This window comes from Prionailurus viverrinus, chromosome A2 (genome assembly GCF_022837055.1).
Source record: "Prionailurus viverrinus isolate Anna chromosome A2, UM_Priviv_1.0, whole genome shotgun sequence".
Taxonomy (NCBI): Eukaryota; Metazoa; Chordata; class Mammalia; order Carnivora; family Felidae; genus Prionailurus; species Prionailurus viverrinus.
The window spans coordinates 151,455,720-151,476,417 of record NC_062562.1 but is presented as its reverse complement, the minus strand read 5'-3'; the positions used below and the strand labels follow the sequence as shown (position 1 = coordinate 151,476,417).

Genomic DNA, 20,698 nt, shown 5'->3' with positions numbered 1-20,698 from the left:
GCCGTTAGCTTTGGCATTAACAGTAGCAATGAAAACAATATTATAATGACAAAAAAGGAAAAAATTACAACATTGGAATTGCTAGTATTTATTGAGGGATTACTATGTGCCAGTCATGATAATAATTGCTTTATTTTTTTGTGAATTTCTTTTCATGTTTATTTATTTTTGAGACAGAGAGACGGAGCACAAACAGGGAGTGACAGCAAGAGGGAGACACAGGATCTGAAGCAGGCTCCAGACTGAGCTGTCAGTGCAGAGCCTGACGCGGGGTTCAAACTCACGAGCTCAGAGATTGTGACCTGAGCTAAGTCAGACGCTTAACTGACTGAGTCACCCAGGCACCCCAATAATTGCTTTATTTTATCTTTACCCCCACCTTTAAGATTATTTTCAGCTTGTGAGGATACTGAGACATAGAATTTAATTGACTTGCTTAAGTCCACATGGCTAATAAGTGTTGAAACTAAAGTCAAACTCCTGAACCAGAGAACCTACAGATTGTTGTTTATTTGCCCGTTTATCTTCCTCTAAGAATGAATTGAAGAATAAGCACTTCGTTAATCTTCTAACACATAGTAGGTTTTCATTAAGTGCTTATTGAAAATAGTATATAAAGCCATGTTTACATGAGGTAACTTCTACTCTTTGCCTCTTCCACAGCACTTTAGATGTTTGATTTTTCCTGTCAACTCTGCTGGACACTATACGGAATACCACCGTTGTATTTTTTTAAATTATAGAACCTTTGTAATTCTGGAGTATTTTAAGTTTAGTGCTAAAAATAGTCTGTGCTAAGCTCTAAAAAGATAAATATTTTTTAAAAACTTGTATAATTTTAAATTTATTAAATAAATAATACTTGAAGCAATTGAAAGATTGAGAGGGGCCCCTGCATGGCTCAGTCCGTTAAGCATCCTATTCTTGATCTCGGCTGAGGTCATGATCTCACATCTTATGAGTCCAACCCCCACATCTGACAGCGAAGAGCCTGCTTGGGATTCTGTCTCTCCCTCTCTCTGTCCCTTCCCTGTTTGCACTTTCTTTCTCTCTCTCGCTCTCTCAAAATAAATAAATAAACTTAAAAAAAAAAAAAAAGATTGAGAAAAAGGGAGATGCAACAAATAACCACATACCCATCATCCAGAATTTGATCATTGTTTATGTATATACCTTATGTCTTTCCATATTTAATACTAACTTCTTTGTTTTGTGCTTAAAGCCATATCCAGAAGACCCAGCAGTTTATAAACCACTCTCCCAGGAAGAATTGCAGAGGATAAAGAATGAGAAAAAACAGAAACAGAATGAGAGAAAACAGAAAATATCAGAAAATCGCAAACATTTGGCTAGTGTACGTGTTGTACAAAAAAACCTCGTCTTTGTTGTAGGTCTGTCTCAGCGCCTAGCAGACCCTGAGGTAAGCCCTCTTGTGTTTTCTTTCTCAACCTGACATTTTTTTCTTTTTTGCTTATCTTATTTGGAAATAACAGCTGACCTTGCCTATTTCCAGGATTTCCCTGAAATTATTAAAACTTAGGAGAGAATGGGAAATGATTTTTTAATTCTCTCTAAGCAACCAATGGCCAGTTGTGATCTTAGGCAAGTGTCTTTATCTTTCTTGGCCTCCTTTCCTTTAGTTGTAAAACGACGTGGTTGAGCTAAATCTCTAAAATCTCCTTTAGTGCTAATAATCTGTGAAAGTTGGATAATTGTCTTATATTGCTATATGGCTAGCGTGTGACATGACTACTCTGTTTCTTTCCTCTTTTCTGTAGCTGTGTAAGGATCGCCCTGGGCATGCAGCTACGTGAACCCACTAGAGAGCTGTATTTTTTTAATCCTGCCCAAGTAGTGATTCTTGCTTATAGAAGAGTTAGAGAACTACTGCTACGCTGTACCATCATTCTTTATTCACTCATTTCAAGCCAAGTTTAGGGAAAGAGGGAGAATTTGATGAAGGAAAATAATGGACCGGGTTCTGTGGTGTGTGTTTGGAGGCAGAGCAGACCTTATTACCCCCTCTGTTTATTACCTCTTTTTTCTCCTTTCACCATCAGTGCCGTAAGAGTAACACTGAGCTCATAACTTTCCCTGATACCCTTGGATGTATATCTGCTAAGTTTTCGTTTCTGATGTATTAGGAGGTGCTGACTAGATTGATGGGAGGGCAGATAGAAGCTGATTGACAGCCAGAGTGTTTACTTGAGTAGGAGAGAGTTGGATTTGGGGGCTCTGCCAAAGGTACCCCTCGAGAAGAATTTGGAGTAATATTCCTCATGGTACCCATTAAGAGGGGAGGTTATAGTGAATATGCTTAGGGAGGTGGGAATCTTCACACTTGGCTAAGTGGGCTAATGGCCCAAGAAGAATGAAATTTAACGAGTGTAAACATTAAGTTTACTGTGTAATTGAGGTTGTGAAGGGCTTCGAGATCAGTAGAAGAGAAAGTCAGAGAGACCTTACCAAGAAGGCTTTTCTCATTGGCAATAAACATAGAGGCAACTCCAGAATTACTTGGACCTAAGTCCAGGGATGCTGGCATTAGTGGGTTGCATGAGTCCTTCAGGAGACCAGGTTCTTTGCAAAGCCAATGGGGTTGGTCTAGAATTCCACAGGAAAGGACTTTTCAGCAATGGCTCTTAAGGATGAGAGCTCATTTCAGGTCTGTGACTCAACCTCAACAGCCAGTTCTTTCTTTTTTCTTTTTAATTCCTCAGGCAGGCAGAATCCCACTTCACTTGTGACCATTTTCTTGAACACCGCTCCAACTTTGCACCAGTCCTTCTGTCTTCGCCTTTCAACTCTTGTCTTTTTTCTAACTAGAAAAAAGGGCCCTTCTTGCCTCTGCAAGTTTTTTACTTTATCTGTCTCTGTTTACTCCTACTGATCTTACTGATTAGAGTCTACTTGTGCTTTCTGAAACTGGTATTCCAGTAAATGAATGGAACTTTTATTTTGATTTGACGAATCTTGGATATGCATGTACTTGACTGTGTTAATACATCCTGGGTCCTGTCACCTATAGTACTGGAGGCACATAGGGAGCAATGCCCAAAAGCTGGCTGAAATTAAGCCATAGTCTCAGTCTGCTGTTTGGATTATAGGTTTTCTGCCTCCTCTTTGTATTCTGTGATTTGTTTCTATTTACTTACAGAGATTTCTTATTTCCACTTCAAAACGTAACTCCAGTAACGTTAATCTGAAGAACTGTTACACAGAAAGAAATTAATCTAGGTGGTGACTAGTGAGAGAGGACACCTTATCATGAATCTAAATGTGCCTTTAAAAAAAAATCACTGTACTGGTTTTATACTTTTGAAATCAGTGTTCTTGGTGAGAAGACCCTGAATTTTTTTAAACATTGGTTTCTCTCATTTATTTCACTTGAAACCCTAGGAAGACCAGAGACCACTGTTTTATTCACTCAATCCTACCATTTCTAAACAATAATATCTTAACACATCCTCTTAATTTGTGTGTATAATCTTTTCCGTTTGGAAAACTTAAAGTCAGCTTTATTAGAAAACTTGAAGTTTCAAATTGCTAGTGGTAACTTTCAGGTTAAAGGAGCTCCCTATTATTTTTGGATGATGAACAATTTGGTGTGTGACTGAATTTTTTTTTTTAATTTAATTTTTTTTAAATGTTTGTTTATTTCTTAGAGAGAGAGACAGCACAAGTAAGGAAGGGGCAGAGAGAGAGAGGGACACACAGACTCCGAAGCAGGCTCCAGGCTCTGAGCTGTCAGCACAGAGCCTGACACGGGGCTTAAACTCACAAACCGCAAGATCATGACCTGAGCCAAAGTTGCATGCTTAACCAACTGAGCCACCCAGGCACCCTGTATTTGCCTGGATTCTGATTAACAGGAGAGTTTAGGAAAAATTCAAGATTATTTTGAAAATAATTTTTTGCCTCAAAAAACTTAATACCACGATTGATTGTCAAATGTATTCACTTACTGATAAATAGAAAAAAAAAACTATTTTAGAAGTTATGGTATATAGTTAGAGGTAGTGATTAGAGGTAATTATCTTCTAAATGCTAAAATTTTGGATTTGCTGGAACCTAATTCGTTCATTTTCTAAATTAACTTCTGAATTTTTACCCTGTTTTAGATACTTTGATGTTGTAGATAAAGTAGTTCAGCAAGCCAGACACAGTCTCTACTCTTTTTTTTTTTTCTTAACATTTACTTATTTTTTGAGAGACAGAGCATGAGCAGGGAAGGGGCAGAGAGAAGGAGGGAGTCACAGAATCCGAAGCAGGCTCCAGGCTCTGAGCTGTCAGCACAGAGCCCGATGTGGGGCTTGAACTCATGAGCCGTGAGATCATGACCTGAGCTGAAGTCAGATGCTCAACCAACTGAGCCATCCAGGCACCCCAGTCGTAATTAATAACTGTTGGGAAGACAGAATTTAAGTACTTTTAACTGTGCTAAGCATTTATAAACAGAGAAGTACAGAGTTTTGGGGGAACATATAACAATAGGGGATTTGGCTACTATAGATATCCACAAAAAGCCTTCCTGAGGGAAGGATAATTAAGAATTACTAGGGATTCCCTAGGCCGCAGATAAGGACAAGTGTGTGTCCCAGGTATGTGGTGGTCTGAGAGAGTAGCTTGTTTGAGGAACTAAAAGACTTTAAAGACAGAACCATGTTATTTTACAAATGAGAAGTTGAGGCATAGAGAAGTTAAGTGACTTGCCTAAGATCACACAGCTGTTTCATAGCAGAGCCGGGACTAGGACCCACCCCCCCACCCCCACCCCCACCCGCCGCCACTTCTAATCCCCTGGTCTTAAAGGTCCTATTCTAGTGTTTTACACTGATCATTGGTCTGTTGTCCATCCATTTCTCTGGTCATTCATCCTTCTGTCTGTTTACCAAGGTTTTGATTTTCTCTGTAGTGTCCATGAAAACTTGACTGTGTTCCCAAAGAATATACAGGGAGACAGTTTATTTATTATTAAAAAAAATTTTTTTAATGTTTATTTCTGAGAAAGAGACAGAGTGAGAGCAGGAGAGGGGCAGAGAGAGAGGGAGACAGAGTCTGAAGCAGGCTTCAGGCCCTTAGCTGTCAGCACAGGGCCCGATGCGGGGCTCGAGCTCACGAGTCATGAGATCCTGACCTGAGCCGAAGTCAGACACTTAACCACCTGAGCCACCAGGCGCCCCTAGAGGAAGACATTTTTAAACATTTGGCATGCCATTGGGCATTTATAATTCTGTCATGTAGTCTTTTTTTTTTTTTTTAATGTTTATTTTTGAGAGAGAGAGACAGAGAGCAAGTGGGGGAAGAGGAACAGACACACACACACACACACACACACACACACACACAAAATCTGACGCAGGCTCTGGGCTCCGAGCTGTCAACACAGAGCCCGATGCGGGGCTCGAAGCCACAAACCATGAGATCATGACCTGAGCCGAAGTCGAACATTTGACTGAGCCACCCAGGCGCCCCTGTCATGGAGCCTTTTATATTCTATATTAGTATTAAAGCTGGCTCACTGTGAAGTAAATATATGACATTGAATATACGGATAATGTGATATGTAGGGTATTCTGCCTATTCCCCATACTTTTTATTCACTAGAATACTGTTTTGCTAGTTGTATGTTTAGACAGAATCTAGAATATTTAACTTAATATAGAAAGTTTAAATTATTTAAATTTCCCTTGCCTGGGCAAGCCATTTCTTATCAGCCATAGGGCCATTTGCTAATACTCTGAGGCCCATCGGTGTTCTTTATCCATGTAATTCTTTTTGTTCAGTGTTAAAATTGTTGCGTTTTCAATAAGCATTTATGGGGTACCATGCCCTGGGCAGTGTATAAGACACTGAGTATACACCAATACAGACGTGGTCCCTGCTTATTTTCAAGCTAACAGTTACTGTAATGTGAGTAGTACTGAGGGCTATGGAGGCACAAGAGAGAGCACCCGATCTTGCTGGCGAGGTATGTACTCTTCTGCTGTCTTTGGGGTAAAGTGCTTCAGGCACAGGAACTATACAAATGCTTCTGGATGAGAAAGATCTCAGTCCTGCTGGAAGATTAGAGTGCAGTGGTGAGAGATGAGGCTGGCGAGGTAAGTAGTAACAGATTATGAGGGGTTTTTAACCACGCCAAGGAGTTTGCACTTTATCCTAAAGGCTGTGGAAACCTGTTGAATGTTCTTAAGAACAGAGTCACATGGCTAGATCTGTGCTTTGGAAATAATCATTCTGGCTCCAATGTGACATGTCAGTGTAGTTATACAGAAATCTTATGTTGTGTTGAAGGTCTTGTAGCCAAATATTGGCCAGAAACTATTTCCATAAGCCAGTGGTTTTCTTATCCGAACCAGTAACCACTTTTTAAAAAATATTTTATAACACTCCTTGACTTTCATGAAGTAAAGAAATAAAAGTATTAAGAGGAAAATAATCATACAGTACTATTTCTACATGTAAAGCTTGGGTACCCCTACTCTAGGACCTTGCTGTTCAAGGTGCAGCTTCTGGGCTAGTAGCATTAGTATCACCTGGGTGCTTATTATGTAAACTCGGGCCCTGCCCCAGAGCTACTGAATCCAAATACACAATTTTACCAGATCCTTGGATGATTTATATGCATATTCAGGTTTGGGACATACTATTGTTAAGTATACAATAAAATAGTGGAATACTTACATTTTTTGTAGAATCACTGTGAATGTGACACCCACAATGCAGATTGTTACAGGTATCTGTATTGGCAACTCAGGTACCATGAAATGCCAATGATGTGATTTTTCCGAAACAACTCTTAGTATAATTCTGAATAAAGCACTTGTAGTCTTCCCTGAATTACATATTATTTGCTTTCCTGTAAATTCAACATATGTCAAAATTGTAGGGAACTACTTTGAGTTTATGTATAATGTGGAGTTTGTTTCTGGGTTCACTTAATTATACATAGGCTTCTCAGCTACATTAATGTCTTATAGGACATTCAGCAATTGTGCAGGACAGTTCTTCATTTTGCAGGGCTAGCCCAAGCCTGGTAAGCCATTCCTGGTTCTCATGCACTGAACATAAGTATTGCCTCCCGTTCATTTTGACAACCTCCCCCAAGAAAAGCTCCCACGGATTTTTAAATGCTCTCTTGAATGCTGCCTTCATTGAGAGCTACGACCATAAACTCAGATGTGATTTGAGATGCTGATGTAGCATAAACTGACCAGCCTGAACCTTTGAAGCAGGTATGTTGGCTGTGGAGCCTTTCGCTGAGTTGGTATCCATCCAGCTGGAATAGTGAATACAGTTCTACGCTCCACCAGCCAGGAAGCTTTTCAAAATAAACTCTTCCCCCTGCTCCTCAGCCCTGGGACTTTGCTGTGTAAAGCCTCAGGGCCATTGCCTTCACCACTTAATAGTTTCATATGTTAGGGGATTTGGTGGAAAAAAGATCGAAAACCAAAAGTATCATCTCATAATCCATTAAAATTGGCTATAGAAAACATAACAGCCCTATACTTGTAAGAACCTAAAGTAAAATGTGGTAAAAAAATAATTGTTAATTAAGTTGAAAACTGTTAGGAATTTATGATACCTCAGCCATACACTATTTCACAAAGTCTTGATTCTGTCATACAGAACACATTAGCTGAGTTGTAAGTATGTGAGAATGTTACCAAATTAAGAGTGTTTGGAAAGAATACTTGGCACACACTTGGACAGGTACACACAGAAAACTTCCTTGAGAGAGAGCTTGCTGTTTGTAGAGGTTGTAAGAACAGTAGGTCTACAGATAAATTCTAGGAAAAGAACCAAATTTAATTTTAAAGTAGTTGGAAATTATGGGAGAAGTTTTATATCAGGTTACATATTGGTCAAATTAACACAGGTCAAGGAAGTCTGTAAGTAAAGTAAAATGAAAGGAGTAAAGGAGGTGGCACAGGTATAAGGGGGAATAACTACAAAGAAGTAACCGGGTAATAGAGAAATGAATAAATTTGTTTCCATCACCCCATATATGTTGTTTACTAGGCAAAGAGTAGGGAAAAAAACGCACACACACAGAGGAGATAATCAAGAAACCGCAAAATCAACACAAAGAGAATAAGTACACACATACAGTGATACATCATTAAGCTTAGAAGGTTGAGGAACATTGTTACCGTATTTGCAATTTGTAACTTTAATGTATCAAATATTATATACAATAGATTTATGAGTAAAGCTGTCTCTACTTATGTCTGTTCTTGAGTTTCTGTCTGTTTAATACATAATTATTTGGTCATTGTTTTGAGAATTACTTTTTTATAAGGATCATCTATTAATGAAAATGTGGTTAAGATGTTTGATTGTTTTGGTGTTTAAGAATACTGTGAAGGTAAGATTTCACTGATTATTAGTGCAGATACTAGAACATGGTGGGTAATACCAAATTTAGTGAGTCTCAGTTTCCATATAGTGGGTCAATAAAAAAAGAGCTTTTACACTCTGTTGATAATATCCTATAGGTTAACCACACAAATTGTAAATTAGGAAGTAGTCACATTTATTAGAAAGCTTTAAAAACTATTTTCCTTTCACTGAAGAGGGATGGTTATGTCCCCATTATAAGGATAACACTGATGAAAATGGGGACACATTATACCTTATTTCTTCTTCTTTTATAGGTTTTAAAACGACCAGAATATTTTGGGAAGTTTGGTAAAATACATAAAGTTGTCATCAATAATAGCACATCATATGCAGGCTCACAGGTAACTCATTATAGGGATTTTTGCCTTTCCTCCCTATGGTCTGGGCTTGACCTGGGCTGTTCAGAAGGAAAATTCAGCTTTAATTACAAAGCCTGAGGGTCAAGGATTTAAGCAGTGTAGTGACCTCTGTTGGTGGGGTGGGGGAATTTCTCATGCTCATTTGCCTCTTCAGGACTTAACAGTGAATTGATAATAAGAGGGAAATAGTAAAACAAAGTTTAGTGTTCGTTTGGGGGGGAGGAGGAGTTGAGTCTGTTATCAGGCATTGCAATAATAAGGTGATGGTTTCTAATTAATATTTTCAACTATTGAAAACTTAGTAGAGCATCTTTGTTATGCTGGTATTAGCAGATAGAATACTCTCGCAAATTGCTTTTATTTTGGGGAGAACATAATTTGACAAATCTTCAGATCTTATTTTTTTAAATCTAACTTTCAAAGCTTATTGTAACCTTGACGAGCCTGTCAAATGACTTTAAAAATATAAATACCAAGCCAGGGATGATATTTTATCCATATATATTTTAGTATACTTAAAATCAGATAAAATTCATTCAGTATGGTTGTTTTAAGATAAACTAGTATATGGTTTAATCAGACTTACTACTACTTCTAATTATTGTCATTATTATTAATGATAGTAGTAGTAAAGGCCTTCAGAATTCCCTAGGCAGGGTGCAAAGGAATTGTTAAAGTTTTTGTTGAATTTGAAACTTCGGTAACAGTGTGTTTTCACTTTAGGGTCCAAGCGCCAGTGCTTATGTAACCTATATCCGGTCAGAAGATGCTCTCAGAGCCATACAGTGTGTCAACAATGTGGTAGTAGATGGCAGAACCCTTAAGGTAATATGTTCCTCTTGATGTTTTTTTTAAGGGGGAAGAGGTACAATGTAGTAACTAGAGGAGAGGCTAGGATTTACCTATTACATTTGAGGGGGGTCTATTTGAAGATTGCTTCTTAAGTATCCGTACTAATTTATGACAGCTCATTTGTTTACTGCCAGATTATGTGTAGGGTCTTGTTTTACCAGGTAGGAATAAACACATTCATTTTTAGGTGATAATCTTTAAAAATCTTCTATAATTACACATTATCTTACTTTGTGAAAATAGGATCTATGATACTTATGACAGAAAATGGTTCTGATTTGTTGTCCTTAAATATTTAAATATTGATCAGTTCAGGTTTGAATAAGGGGTCCCACTGAGCCATGCTTTATTTAAGTGGGAAAAGGCTGGCATAACTAGAAAAAAGAATTTGCCTTCTTAATGAGCAAGTACAGTTACTTGCAAGAAGTTACTATGACGTGGAACAGATTTTGTGTATCTTGTCTTCTGATCCCTAGGGAAGATTTGGGTACTCAGATTCTGGAAACCATAGACTTGGGCGGGGGGTGGGGGGGGGGTGTTTCTTTAGTTCTTCCAAATGAGCATCATTTTTAATAAATTCTGCTTAGTAATAGTTTAGTTCTCCAGTATTCAGAGCCTTACTTATTGTTTTGGTTACATCGATGCCTCATTTTAGGTGAAGTGAAAACACCAAAGATGGAAATCTTCATTGTGTCAATTCACATTTTGGGTCATTTTTCCCCCTCCCCAACTTTCCTACAGGCATCTCTAGGTACAACAAAATACTGCAGTTACTTCTTAAAGAATATGCAGTGTCCGAAGCCTGACTGCATGTATCTACATGAATTGGGGGATGAGGCGGCCAGCTTCACAAAAGAGGAAATGCAGGTAGTAAATTAATGTGAATTATAAACTTTGCGGAAAAGGGAGTATTTTTCTTTATAAGTTAAAATTACAAAAGCAAAAACTAGGGATTCTATTTTTTTAATTGTTATTAAAGTAGCATTTTCCAGTGTTCCGTGGAATATCAGTTCTACAGAATTATTGTAATAAAGATGGGTCGGTAGTCCTTTAAGTGTGAATGAAGATAAATAGGTTTCTTTCTTACAGGACTTCTCAGAGTCTTTAATGTGCCAATACATATCCAGGAAGGGAATGTACATTCAGAACTTAATTGGCCAACGAAGGCATTTTGGTAAATGCTACTTTAGTGGGAATATCAGCAAAATGAAAACTAAGTGGGTTACTGTAATTATGAGGTTTTTCCTTGCTAATTTCCACTCTATAGAACATGCTAGATAATAATAAACCTATCGAATGTTGCTGATAAGGTAACATTTTTATAAAATGATTCTCCCCATGAAAGTGTACACTGAATCGGTGTCATGAGTTGAAGGTTTATTATCCCATGTTCTTTTTTATATTTTCTGTCCTCTAGTCTCCTTTCAATTTGTAGTATAAATAGGCCTTTACAAGTAAAAATGTTGACCACATGCATATTAAATGAGGATTATACCAAAGCACAATGCTGCATTTCCCTATTGTAGCTGAGGTCTTCAGATTGTTGCTGTGGACTTTTGCTGGAACACCCTTCTCATTTAGGAGGTGGGGGCAGCATTGATTGCCAACTTTGATTCTCTAGGTCAAGCTGGAGAAAGTCTAGTAGGGTCGCCTTTAAGAGCAGATTGTTAAATAAAATGAAATACTGACTTTTTTTTTTTTTTTTTGACTTGGAGTTACTACAGATTAAGTCTCATTATAATCAATTAATTGGTATGTCTTGATAGTATTTCTTGATGATCCCAAAACAGTGTTAAAATAAGGTCTCTGTGATATTTAATGGGGACAGATGACTTCTTATCTAATAAATGCTTCTTAATTTGTTTTCTTTCTTTGAATAAAACCTTCTTGGATAAAATCTAAGGTTGAACCACTTCAAACTAGTTTTGACAAGTAGAGAATATGCACTACTCATGCTATTATTACAATGAAAATCTCTGTCTAAAGAGTTTCTAAGCCCTACTTGATCTCTTTTTTGAGTATTATTGAGTTATAAATGAAAATGGATAGGTGGCCCCTTGGAACTTACTTGCAATGGGATTTAACCTGTCTCTCTGGACTACCCCTGTAGAATCATTTGAATATTAGTTTCAGCTTTTAGTTGCTAATAAAAGCCAGAATATCTCCCGAAGTATTGATTGTAGAAAAAAATTTCAAGGCTTTTCACGTTTTAAAGATGTAAAATCCACATCTGACTGTATTTTTTCTTAACAATTTAAAATTCACTGTTGTGATGAACTCATCTGTTTTTCTTTATGTGAGTTTAAAATTAATTTGAAAGGAGGTTTCTTTATTAAAACACTTCCTCTATATACAAAGGAAATTTGAACAGATTATATCACAGTAAACATCAGCTCTTTCCTTGTTACTGCATATCTCAAACTTTAGTGCTGTATGAAACATTTGTAGATCCATTTGAAACAGGCAGGAGCACCTCTCAGAACAGGGAACGATGTGGGGCGCCTGGGTGGCTCAGTTGTTTGAGCGTCTCTTGATTTTGGCTCAGGTCATGAGCTCATGGTTTGTGAGATCAAGCCCCGCATTAGGCTCCGTCCTGAAAGCGTGGTGCCTGCTTCAGATTTTCTCTCTCCCTTTCTCTGCCCCCTCCCCCACGCATGCGCTTTCTCTCTCTCTCTCACTCTCTCTTTCTCAAAATAAATAGCTAAACATTAAAAAAAAAAAAAAAAAAGAATAGGGAATGATAAGTTGTGCAGTATATATGATACAGTCATACTCGAATCATCATCGATTAGATGATATTGCCCTTGCTTGTTTTTATTGTTTTGTTTCTGTTTTGATCTGTCCTGTTCTGGATTTGGTTTTCCCGTAACATCTAGTTAGACCACACTTTTAAGATAAGTAAACAATCCTTGAAGGTAAGTAAAAATGTCGTTTCAGTTGTAATATACATACAAATAGTAGAAAGTTATTCAGAATAATTTCATTGGGATTTATTTTTGTGTAGGACTAGTTTTCCAGAAATAGTCTTTGCCTAATTTCTCCCATAATGTTTGTGACATTGCCTTCTGATATACTGCTACTGACTACAGTAAATACAGATTTCTCTTTTTTGTGTATAGAGCAGTGATCTGCAGGCTTTTTCTGTAAAGGGCCAGTCAGTAAATATTTTAGGCTTTCTGGGCCAAATGGTCTCTGTAGCAAATAGTCAATTCTTCTGTTATAGCAGAAAGCAACCATAGACAGCAAGTAAATAAATGAACATGACTGTTCCAGTAAAATTTTATTTATAAAACTCCAAACTAGTCTGGAATTTAAAATATATTAATTTTTATGTAAAAACAAATTAATGGAATTTTTACTTAGTGTCAAGATAATGAAAAATGTAATAAGACTTTTCATGTGTGTATTATTCACAGTGTTAGTCTGATTATTTTGTTGTTTTTTTTTGTTTTGTTTTGTTTTTGGATTTTTTGTTGTTTTTAAATGTTAATTTTTTTTTTTTTTTTTTTTGAGAGGGAGAGAGTGAGAGCTTAAGTGGGGGAGGGGCAGAGAGAGGGAGAGGGAGAGACATAATACCGAGCAAGGCTTGAATTCGAACTGTGAGATCATGACCTGAGCTGCAATCAAGTGTCAGATGCTGAACCAGCTGAGCCATCCAGACCTCTGTATAGTTTTTAGTCTCTTTTAAAAAGTTAGATTAATTACTTTTGGTGATCTTCGGAAAGTTCTGTAACGGCCTGTTAGAAGACTTCATTCATAGATGAAAGATGGGGAAATAGGTTTAAAAGGGACTCTAGTTTTTTGAGGTAGCAAAAAAGTTGACTATTAATAAGCTTTTTTGCACAATAAAATGGTTGATGAAATGCCTTAATTAATGGTATACGTATCACATAATTTTGTTGGAAGAACTTTCATTGGTCTAGTGGTTCTGTGGCATCATCCTCACAAGGTTCTCTAAAGCCATGAAAAACTTTTACATGTTTTATTTAGGATTTCTTTAATAATTTGGAAAGTAAGTTATTAATTTTTAGCAGCCATTTTATGAGCCCCACTGCAGTTTTTATTTCTTCTTTCATTAGGCGGGTAAACACCAAGAATATGAACAGAAACTACTTCAAGAATTGTATAAATTAAACCCCAATTTTCTTCAACTGTCCACGGGTTCAGTTGATAAGAATAAGAACAAAGTGACGCCACTGCAGAGGTATGATACGTAAGTACCGATATTAGTATGATCAGACACCTTCCCTTCATGTCTGTCGATCTTCTCCTTTCATTCTACATCTTCTTCAGGCAGAATCCTTCTTGACAGTGTGTATCATTTGTGCACAGTTGTTGCACCAAATAGGAAATGTTGAGTCACAGTTTCTGGGTTTGAGTATTTGCTGCCTGCTGCTCCCTGGTAACACATCAGTGAGCCTCTTGATGGCTACCCTTTGCGTTGATTTGCAGACTGCCCTGGACCCTGAGAACACCCTCCTTGCAAAAAAGGAAATTAAGGGATGTTGGTTACTGAGAGGCTCTTATTTACCTAATTAAGGTTTCCCTCCTGATATAATGTGGGGGAAATACTGGAAAAGGAAGAGTGGGAGTTAATCTGAAGCATTGTATGTTGGAGACACACATATTTGTGGTTTTCTAGTTGCAGAAATCACTAAAGTTCTCTAAATGGGGAGGATTCAGAATCTTTTTCATCGTAGAAAATGGCTTATTTTTGTGTAGACCTGTGCTATGTCAATGTTTAAATAAACTTACAGTCTTAGGTACTGAGTCTCATTCTGATAATGGTGATCTTCACATTTTGGGTTATATTTGGTTGTGGCCTGTCAGAAAATGGTATGATTAATAAAAACAATAATTTGGGGGTTGTACTCTATCCTGAATGTTCCTTAAGTTTGGTGTGTTAGGCTCTTGTTAATTTTCTTTCGATTTGGTAAGTTTAATTTTTATAAAATGGATTCATTTTAAGTAAATAGCTATAATTAATTTAGATATGTTGATTTGCTTCTTAAAAAAAATTATTCCAAAGTTAAATTTAAGTAAGATGCTAAACATCTGCTTGTTGCTTGCTGTAGTCCAGCATCTATTTAGCACTAAAATAATGTAAGGGCCATTTTCCAAATATAGCTAATAATAACTACATGCATTGTTGTCAGGTCAGTTTCTTCAAATGTGTACTCTTGTATTCAAATTCCTGAAGTCCTGGTTAAGTTTATTCATCTTGATAGTAAAGATCACTTAAAAGGCTATTCAAATTGTTTGTATAAACACATACATGCACATGTATATACATGTGTATATAAATATATAAAAAAGAGCCCACAGAACAAAACATAAAATTACTGTATAGTAAACTGTGTGAAATTTGCGCCTGTCAAAGCTAAGAATAAAAGCTAAGTCCAAGAGAAATCTTTTGGGGATGATAAGCTTTGACCCTTTCTGTTGATCTTTTTGTACCTACTCCTTTCTACCCCTGTATGTTTACTTTATCATGAACCATATTCTATTCCTTACCTCATTGGTTGCTAATTCTGTAGTGCTTCATATAAGAATGGGGTTATTATAGTAAAAATTTATTTCAGATGCTTTTCACAGTTATGTACATTATTGTTCTCATTAAAAATGTCACTCTAATTAAAACCATATTCTGGGTTTATAGCCCCTGGAGAATTCAGACTAGAAATTTAAAATTTAGACTATCTCTTTGAGATAACGTTTTTTATTTCCTGAATATAAAAGCAATATATTTCTACTTAAGGAAATTTGAAAAATAATATAAAAGCATACAGAAGAAAGTAAATCCTCTATGTGATCTCAATACTCAAGACATTTTCACTGAAAACGATTTGATGTATTTCCTCTCAGTGTGTATTTCTTTGTAGTCCTTTTCCTTTTTGTGAATGTATATATACACAAAATACATTGGTTTGTTATGTTTTAAAACTTAATACCCATTATCATGAATATTTTCCTGTGTCGTGAAAATATAATTTTTTATGGCTGCATGGTATTTCATTATACATGAGCATTTGAAATTTATTAAACCAACCTGCTGCTGGTGTATATTATTTTCATTTTGGTGCCCTTATTTATGACACTGTGATGAACATTTTTTTCATACAAATATTTTGGTTATAGCTTTGATGCTCTTAGAAGTAGAACTGCTGAGTCAAAGATTATGAGTACCTATTTCCTTGAACTGAGTATTTATTTCTGCACATTTACCAATTTGATAACAAAAAAAAACTGTCTCATTTTAATTTGTATTTGATTAATAGAGTGAATGAACGTTTTATGGATTGTGAATTCATATCTGTTTGTTATGTTTTATTGATGTATTTAAGTGTTTTATGTGCATTATATAGAACTAACTTTCCCCAATTAGTTGACCAATCTATTTGTGTTTCAAAATACTTGTTCTGGAAAAATTTACATTCTGCAATATAACATTGAGTGTTCTCAACCATTAGCATGGTATATCTCGAAGTCTCTTGTGTCTCTTAGGAAAGAATTTTTTTGGTGTCTTTTCACTGTTTGATTGTATTGGATCTCCCACCACCACCTCTTCCTATTTGAGAATAACTGGGCTAAGAATTAAAGAACAGTGTTAGAAAGTAGTGCCATCAGGAATCCTTGTCTCATTCTTTATGGGTCTGTCTCCCTATTTGACAGGGCTGCCTCCAGAGTTTTATTCACTCCTAAGTGTGATTTTAACCATTTATTTGAGATAAGTAGTTTTCACCACAGTATGAACATACCTTGTTATTTTTAATTTATTGAGTTTTTTTAATTTATCGAGTTTTTTTTCTTTAGATTGAAAGTGAAAATTGAAATTTACCAAATGTCCTTTTGGGATTTATAACAAGTACTTAGTTTTTCTTTAACTTTTTTTTGTGTGTGTGTGACCAGTTATTAATAGATTTACTAGTTATTTTATTAACTTTGCCTTCATATAAAGTATAGTCAGCACATTTATAGCTATTTCAGTAGCAGGAGAAGAATGACCTTGATGCCATGGAGAAAAAAGAAGAGAAAAGGGGACTTAAAACAGTATATTCATTTAATAACTGCCCAAAGCCAGTGCTGCTGAACCTCAGCTAGGACCAGAGTAAATTTTGATATGGTTGCCTGTGCTTTGCATAAGTACATGATATAGGAAGGTTTCTTTGGGGAGGGAGAAGGGTTATTTTTTGTTTGTTTAATGCAGGTTCCTGAAATTTAAGGACAGTTGATGGCCCAAGGTACACAGAGTTGTTTTTTTGGCAAGCTTCCGTAGCTTATTTTCTTTCCATGCCAACCCCTGCAAAAGGTTAAGTTCAACTGACTGTCAGTAATACTGAAGGTCCACTTTGGTCTCCATTCCACATTGTCACTCTATTGGGTGTAGTGATAGGTAGGAATTTATAGGTAAGTTTTCTTCTTCCCACAGGGAAGACTTGTCAAATTAGAAAGACGAATAGTATGACTCTTTCCGTGGTCCTACCCAAGAGATATCTTTTTCATATTCAAAATAAGTTGAGAATTAAGCCTTCTAGGGAAGAAGGTTTCTTTTTCTCTTATCATTCATATGTAGTGAATAGCAGTTTTACAAGAATTTGTAACAAAATCTGGAACCTTATGGCTTGACACTAAACCCAAAATGTAGTTTCCTCTTATTTCTAAATAAGCCAGAGTACAAATATTAAGTACAGAGTATCTTAGCTACTTAATCTTCACTGAACCCTGACATGGTCCTGATACAGATATATATGAAGTTGTTTTGTGTGTGTGTGTTTTTTTATAATATGTCTTACTCCTATTTCACTTAAGTGAACAGTAAATTATAAAAGGGTGTGTGTTGTTTGTTCTTACCACCCCCCCATCATTATGCATTTCAGAGTATATCAGTCAGATTGAGTGTAGATGTGCTATCTTTCTATATTAATAAGTTACTTTGAAACGATGAGTACAAATGATGAGAGTGGGGAATAAGGAAGCCATACAGTAGTGATGCTTAAGGACTGGGTATTTTAAGTTTGGCACTTTGAAATACCTTTATTTAGGTTGAGACACTTTTTGTGCCCCAACTAAAAACTGTGAAAGGAATAGTACCTAGATGGGCTGCTATGCCCAGGGACAGTAAGTAGGCAGGCCTACATAAGCATTTGGGGAGCAAATTATTGGGTATGTAGATCACTCAAGGTAAATGGATATGAATTGTTATTGTGGCTCAGATAAGCCACCATTGAAGGAATGAGGATGGTTCAGTTTAGACTTAGGTGAAAAGAGGGTTGATGTCCTTTGTGTTCATTTAATCTCAGTTGTCCTGTGCAGTAGATATCACTACTATCTTGCTGGCAAGAAAAGCTGGGACTGGCAAGACTCAGAGAGTTGAAGTAATTCACCAGTACCCTTACACAAATAAGTGATAAACCAGATTCTGACCAAAGTTGCTGCCACTTTTAAGCCCAAGTTCATGCTCCCACTCTGCCACTGCTCAGTCTAGAAGAAGTAAAATTCTTAAGAGACTTTAAACATGAATCAAAACTCTAACATGAATCAAACTAGCTCACTTAAAGAAAACTGTGTCACAACTAATATATAGTTTGACCTTGAAGATCTCTGGTCTGTAAGGCTTATTATCTCAGGATAAATTTGATGTACCATAAAGCTAAGGAATTAATGGTATTTTAAGCAAAAGCTTTCCTAAACCACAGTTTGGTGGCAGTAGAGGATAAGCTAAAGAAATGGTGAAAGGAAAATTTCTATAGGAAATTTGTCAGTTTTTGTTATACCGAAAGACAGTGCATGTCTTTTTAAAATCGTGGATGTCTCTTCATTGAAAATCAAGCATAAGCTCTGATAGACTGAGGGCATAGTCAGAGTGCCTTCTTTATTGAGCAGAATGGGAGTGGTCACTGCCTGAACGTTGTTCTCCTACCCGGACATCATTTAGTCAGATATGATCTAGAAAAGGTATGGCCTGGAGACTTGTATAAAATAGTCTTGGATAGAGCTTATTAAATAATGAACAGGCTTCAGCACATCTGTGAACTCTGAAATTTTATCAGATTTTGTGTGCGTGTGTACATTTTTCTGGAGATAAGGCCCATGACCTAATAATAATTGTAAATTGCCCTTGTATGCTGATACTTACAGGCAGAAGTGATTTCAGGAGTGGTATAAAGCATTGATTCTCAAACTGTGGACAAGTGCCATGAGACGTGGGCCTAAAAAAATTTTTTTTTAAATGGATCCCCAGAAAGGCATTCCCTCTTTGATAATAGATAAATGATTTACAGTTCCCAACTTTTTTTTTTTTTTTGGCATGAAACTTGGGGCTACTTACTAGAATACTAAGTAGATGAATTAGTAAGGTTTACTAAAACTGTATGTATATTAAAATCAGTGGGTTACAAGATTTTTCTGACCTTAGTTCTGAGAGTCTTTTTCTTATTTCTCTTAAGAAATTTTATTTCCATTCTTTATTGGGAAATACAAAGTTAATTCACATGTGCACATACATACTGGAAAACTAGTAAGTGAGTTCTGGAATCTTGTACCACCTAAGTAAAGTATTTTCAAAAAAGTTAGAGAGCCACTGGTATTCTTTTCCAGACGGTGGGGAATAATGAATGTGGGGAGAGGGTTAGTTAAAAATAGGGTTGTTGGTGCCCTTATTTCTTAGAAGAAAAGACACATCAAATGAGCAATTGTGTACTTAAATTCAACTTAAATATATAGTATCTTTTAAAAGATCAACCTTTATTGCTGAAATACAAAATTAAAATGAATAGATGGAGACTTTACTTGGTGCTTTTGAAAGCTGGCTACAGCCTGTGATATGTTTACGATGGTGGATGTTTATCTTTCAGGTTTAATATTAATAATTAATTTTTTGTGATTACTTATAATCAAAGCGTTTATTTTCATTCATGGTCAGTATGTTCTGGAGTTATTGAGAAAATTCCAATTAAAATCTTATTTGCCAAACTGTCATCAGTCCAGATTATTGATGCACTTTTTTCTTATCATGTTAATAGCTAATTGTGCCACATTATGTAAGATGTGGCCATATTTTAGTAGTAAAGTAATACTTGAAATGTTGATGTATATTTGAAGCCTGTATCAAATAAATTCTATAAAGGCAAGCTACCTGTCTATAACTTAAATTTGTTCTTTGAAGGTTATCAGATGTTAATCTCAGTTATTTAAGACTGGCAAGCATGAAAAATTAAAATGAATTCTTCTAAATGAATATGGGAATATTTAATTTAGGAGCAATGTAAATATGTATTTGTGTATACAGTAACATGACAGTGAAATTTGGAAATGTCCCTTATGTTAACATTAAATTGTACCTTATTTCCACAATGCAACCATAATTAGCACAATCATGGAGACTTTATCTTTTCAGTGTGACAAAAAGGAGAACTAGACCTTCTCAGTACTTTTTCTGTCCTACTCCCAGTCCTGGGAAAGGGTCTTTTCTTTGATCCTTTACTATGTAACTACTTGTTTTATGTCGTAAATTTTAGAAAGCAGCCAAGAGACTGTTTTCAGGAATTTGGTTGGTATCACTACCAAGAAGTAGAAAGGAAGTCAAATTGGGGCACTGTCTTTGGGGCATGTCAGAAGCTAGCAAAGTTGGCTAAGCATCAGAAGATTCAAACAGAGGTGTAGCTCTGTCATCTGCTTGCAGATAATTGTGAATTGTGGTGTATCTGTCAAAGAGTCTTTAAGTTTGGTATTGATGATTCTTCCTAGCCCTAAAATCTAGTAGTAATGCTCCTTTTCACTCTACTAGCGTAGTAATCATCAAATACCAAGTGTCACAGTTTAGACTAACTGAATCAGAATCTCCAGAAACAGATTCTGGATATACACTCTATATTTCAGTGTATATATATATATATATGTATGTGTGTGTGTGTGTGTTTATATAATATTTACATATATATAAATATATATATATATATATTTTAAAGCTCCATAGTCCTGCATTCCAACTTTTGGGTTAATGGAAAAACATTTTACTCCTGGGAAATCTATAATTTCACCATAGATCCCAGAACTATTTAGAACTAGAACTTTAAAAAAAGTCA

General features: G+C 36.1%; 1 protein-coding gene across 7 annotated transcripts in view; it reads left to right on the top strand.

Annotated features, from left to right (window-relative positions):
- CNOT4 (CCR4-NOT transcription complex subunit 4) overlaps nt 1-20,698 on the top strand; it is a 147,156-nt gene that overhangs the window by 76,380 nt on the left and 50,078 nt on the right. For 4 of the 7 annotated variants that reach the window (XM_047832533.1, XM_047832508.1, XM_047832516.1 and 1 more), the window contains exons 3-7: nt 1,223-1,420; nt 8,658-8,744; nt 9,486-9,587; nt 10,356-10,481; nt 13,694-13,827. In XM_047832533.1, the coding sequence (XP_047688489.1) occupies nt 1,223-1,420; nt 8,658-8,744; nt 9,486-9,587; nt 10,356-10,481; nt 13,694-13,827 (647 nt within the window). The remainder of the gene's footprint in view (nt 1-1,222; nt 1,421-8,657; nt 8,745-9,485; nt 9,588-10,355; nt 10,482-13,693; nt 13,828-20,698) is intronic. The other 3 variants (XM_047832543.1, XM_047832527.1, XM_047832564.1) reach the window with 1 other exon arrangement.